Source organism: Herpailurus yagouaroundi, unplaced genomic scaffold, assembly GCF_014898765.1.
Source record: "Herpailurus yagouaroundi ecotype Mexico unplaced genomic scaffold, PumYag 188, whole genome shotgun sequence".
NCBI classification, from domain to species: domain Eukaryota; kingdom Metazoa; phylum Chordata; class Mammalia; order Carnivora; family Felidae; genus Herpailurus; species Herpailurus yagouaroundi.
Genome location: NW_024412419.1, coordinates 8005543 through 8010073, shown reverse-complemented (window position 1 = coordinate 8010073; position 4531 = coordinate 8005543). Strand labels below are relative to the sequence as shown.

The 4531-nt window shown below is 42.4% G+C and overlaps 1 protein-coding gene across 1 annotated transcript in view; it reads left to right on the top strand.

Annotated features, from left to right (window-relative positions):
• Window positions 1-4531, top strand: part of NOL10 (nucleolar protein 10) — an 89577-nt gene that overhangs the window by 19103 nt on the left and 65943 nt on the right. The window contains exons 9-10 of the mRNA XM_040496058.1: window positions 225-310; window positions 3053-3131. Of these exons, the coding sequence (XP_040351992.1) occupies window positions 225-310; window positions 3053-3131 (165 nt within the window). The remainder of the gene's footprint in view (window positions 1-224; window positions 311-3052; window positions 3132-4531) is intronic.

Genomic DNA, 4531 nt, shown 5'->3' with positions numbered 1-4531 from the left:
TTCTTTCTTTCTTTCTTTCTTTCTTTCTTTCTTTCTTTCTTTCTTTCAATTCTAAAACAAACTCAGCTTATCATAAAACATTTGACAGTATTAAAAAGGGTATTAAGGTAAAAAGTTAAATTCTTATCTCCCATGAGACTGTGTTAATAAGGCCTTTTTTGGTGTTTGTCTAAAAATACCTGGCAGTAGCTGTTGTGTAAAATTACCACTTTTTGTGTGTTGAGGGTCGTGTGGAGTGCTGGGACCCAAGAACTCGCGGTAGAGTCGGTCTGCTGGACTGTGCACTGAGTAGCGTCACGGCAGATTCAGAGTAAGTGGGAATTGACGTACTTTTTAAATATCCATTTGCTTATGATTTAAACGCATGTGTCAATACCAGGTTAAAATCAGTAAAGGATGAAATTCTTCAGACTCATGTCTAAGGTTGTAGTTTTGTGACTATTTTATGTAAAAATCATTCTCTTGGAAAAGTTCACTAAGTGGGAAAGCCAGACAGAATTCCTTTCTCAGGTGCTACATGGAATGTCTTTTTTGTTAGTTGCTGTGGAATTGTATTAAAATTGATGCACTGGAGGAATTTGTATTTCCAGTTCTTTAGGGTCTAGTGATAGAACCGGGAGGTCGCCACTCCTGTCAGTAAGTGAAAAGGAAAGATATACTTTGAGTTCTACCTTGGAGAGAGGCAAGTGTTTCTGAGATTTTCTTGTTCCTGTTTGCCAGTTGCTACATTTATAACAATCAGAAAAGTAACACACTTGGGCGCTAAAAACTTCTAAATGCCTGAATTAAGTGAGAACTACAAGCCCCCTGTCCTTTCTTCACTCACCAGAGAGGTTACTGTTTGGTACATGTTTTCAGACATTTTTCTGAGCTCGCATTAGTATGCAGTCTTATACTCTCTTGGTCAGATTCTTAACATGGGATTATTTGCTATAATCGGTTCAGGAACTTCCTTTCTCTGGGCTCTTGATGTTTGCAGTAATGTAACTTTATTAGCATTTATTCATTTCAGCTGGTCAAACATTTACCTGTCTGTAGTTGTATCATGTGGGAGGTGGGGTGTTTGATGAGTGGGGTACAGAGAGAACATGGACCCTCTAAATGTCTGCTGATTTTTGTGTCATTTGCGTTTTTCTGGGGGAGAGAAGAATTTATATAGTTGTATCTTTAAAAAAATTTTTTTTCATGTTTCTTTATTTGCTTTTTGAGAGAGAGAAAGTATGGGGAGGGGCAGAGAGAGGGAGACACAGAATCCAAACCAGGCTCCAGGCTCTGAGCTGTCAGCACAGAGCCCGACATGGGGCTTGAACTCATGAACCTGTGAGATCACGACCTGAGTAGAGGTCAGACGTTTAAGTGAGCCACCCAGGCAACCCTGTATAGTTCCGTCTTTTGAAAAATCAGCTTATGTAAAGCTTGGCTTGGAGAAAAGTTAAGAATCACTGATCTGGAAAGACGTCTTTTTCTAATATATATTTTTCCTGATATAAGTAAAGAATAAGTTGATTTTTTTTTCATCTGTTAATCATGACACTTAAAGGGAGTATAGGAAATTTTTGCCCTCTTGCTGAGTTTTATTAAAGTAATACTAATGAACAACTTCACTGATCACAATATGGAGTATAGTAGAGAATTTTAAAGTGGAAAATTCACTCATTTTATATTCATTTTTTTCTTAGAATCAGACATTTTTGTTGTGAAATATAACACACATACAGAAAATCTCTAAACATTAACACACAGGTTACTGAATTACTGTGAAGCTCTGTTTGTCAATGGAAGGAACCAACAAAAATGCTTCTCAACATTTCATTATATTGGTATGAAAGAAAACAAATCCAATACCTGCTTATTTTTAGAAAGTAGGGAGTCAGTTGTAAGAGAAAGCTATTTACCCACTCCCTAGGAAGCAGAAAAGTTAATTTTCTCTTACTCATAAACATTAACTTGTCTTTGAATTAAAATGGAGAGACTTGGTTTCTATTTATAAGTTCTGTCATCGACGATTTCTTCTTAGAAGAGTCATTTGAGGAAACAGGCCAGCGTTCTTTGTGTTATGATTATGTCTTAAGATTGTTTTTGCTTTAAATTTATGACTGTAACAGAAGTGAACATAGAAAATTTAAAGAAGGGATATGAAAAGATAATCTCTCCTGTGGTCTTTAGAAATACTCTTTTTTTTTGGGGCGCCTGGGTGGCGCAGTCGGTTAAGCGTCCGACTTCAGCCAGGTCACGATCTCGCGGTCCGTGAGTTCGAGCCCCGCGTCGGGCTCTGGGCTGATGGCTCAGAGCCTGGAGCCTGTTTCCGATTCTGTGTCTCCCTCTCTCTCTGCCCCTCCCCCGTTCATGCTCTGTCTCTCTCTGTCCCAAAAATAAATAAACGTTGAAAAAAAAATTAAAAAAAAAAAAAGAAATACTCTTTTTTTTTTTTAAATAGAATATTGATTCACAAATAGTTTTTAGTGGCTTCGTTTGCCCTTGGTGGGGCATTTTTTTTTTTTTTTTTTTTAATGTTTGTTTATTTCTGAGACAGAGAGAGAGCATGAACAGGGGAAGGTCAGAGAGGAAGACACAGAATCTGAAGCAGGCTCCAGGCTCTGAGCTGTCAGGACAGGGCCCTATGCGAGGCTTGAACTCATGCTGTGAGATCATGACCTGACCGAAGTTGGACGCTCAACCGACTGAGCCACCCAGGCGCCCCCTGATGCAATGATTTTTTTTTAAACATAAGGATAGAAGTGTGATTTCCCCTTTAGAATTGAAGATTAATAGGGGCATCTATGTGGCCCAGTTGGTTAAGCATCCAACTTCAGCTCAGGTCATGACCTCCCGGTTCATGAATTTGAGGCCTGCATTGGGCTCTCTGCTGTCCACACCGCACGGAGCCCACTTCGGATCCTCTGTCCCCGTTTCTCTCTGCCCTTCCCCTGCTCTTTCTCTCTCTCAATAAGTAAATAAAAACTTCCAAAAAAGAGAATTGCAGATTAACAACGACTTTTTACTTGGAAAGTTTGACCATATATATATGGAACATGAATATTTTGCCTTTCAGGATAAACAGTTTACCAACAATCTCTGCTCTGAAATTTAACGGAGCCTTGACCATGGCAGTTGGAACATCTACCGGGCAGGTAAACGTGTTTAAATTGAGAACTTGATACTTCACGTTAGTATCTCAGAGACGTGTATGTATTCTGGGAGATACTTTCTGTTCACTGTGGGAACAGGAAATGAGGCATTCTTGTTTTGGCCAGAGTGGAGTGGGTTCGCCAGAATCCTCTATTTTAGTACCTTGAGAAATTCTGATTGTGGCCTTCACGGTGGGTCTGAGGGGCTGTCGAGCTGGAGGTACCGTGTGGGTATGCCTCAGGCATTCTCTTGACTGTGGTTTAGAACATTTTCCAGAGTGTGTGGAGCAGAATTCTGTGGTCTACGGAATCTGCAATTCGGCCAGACTCCTGCTCTTGGAGGCTCACAGTGCTTTTCAATATGTACTGAAGGCTCTGAGATTCCCCTAGACAAGAAATGTGTTTAACAAGTATTTCCAAAACTTATTTGTACAAGGAACCTCCTTTCTCTCTGAGCACCACTGACCACATCCCAGGCAGTAACACGCCTTAGCAGAGCTAGTCTGACAGGGATGGGTTGAGCGGCTACCGAGGGTTAATTTCATCCTTTCTTTCTTCCCTCCTTTACCTCAAGGCAGAATTCACACACTTGTAAGTTTGTTCTCCAGAGCGGGTCTGGACCCTGCTTCCAGTGGAGTTCACCTCTGTCGTCAGGGTCTGCAGAGGAGCTGTCACCAGGGACTGGCAGCTAGCTTCCCCAGCCCTCTTGCCTCTAGTGACAAGGCTCAGAAGAGACCTGCCCTGCCCACCCACTCCCCTCCCCTCCCCTCCCCTCCCCCAACAGTCCTAACCTTGCCACCCCCATCTGTCGCAGATCTGCCAGGATCGTCTTCACTAAGCCTTTTATTCTTATTTCTGTCAGTTGCTGCGACAGCGCTTGGTACTTAGTAGGCCCTCCGCATATATATTTGGTTTGGTTCACAAATGGCACAAATTCTTACGAATTTTCCTTTTTGTTCCTTTCTTAATATAGCTCAGTAGTTCTCAGTCTTAGTGTGCCAGAAACTTACTTTCCAGTTAAATCAAACCATGTACTTTGGGGCACCTGGGTGGCTCAGTCGGTTGAGCGTCTGACTTCGGCTCAGGTCATGATCTCATGGTTCGTGTGTTCGAATCCCACGTCGGGACTGGTGCTGACAGCTCGGAGCCTGGAGCCCGCTTCGGATTCTGTGGCCCCCCACCCCCCCCACTCTCTCTCTGCCCCTCCCCTGCTTGTGCTCTGTCTCTCTCTCTCAAGGATGAATAAACATTAAAAAAAAAATTGAACGAAAAAACCGTGTACTCTACGGGTAAACTTAAGAGATTTTCCTAGGGGCGCCTGGGTGGCACAGTTGGTTAAGCGTCTGACTTCAGCCAGGTCACAATCTCACAGTCCGTGAGTTCGAGCCCCGCATCAGGCTCTG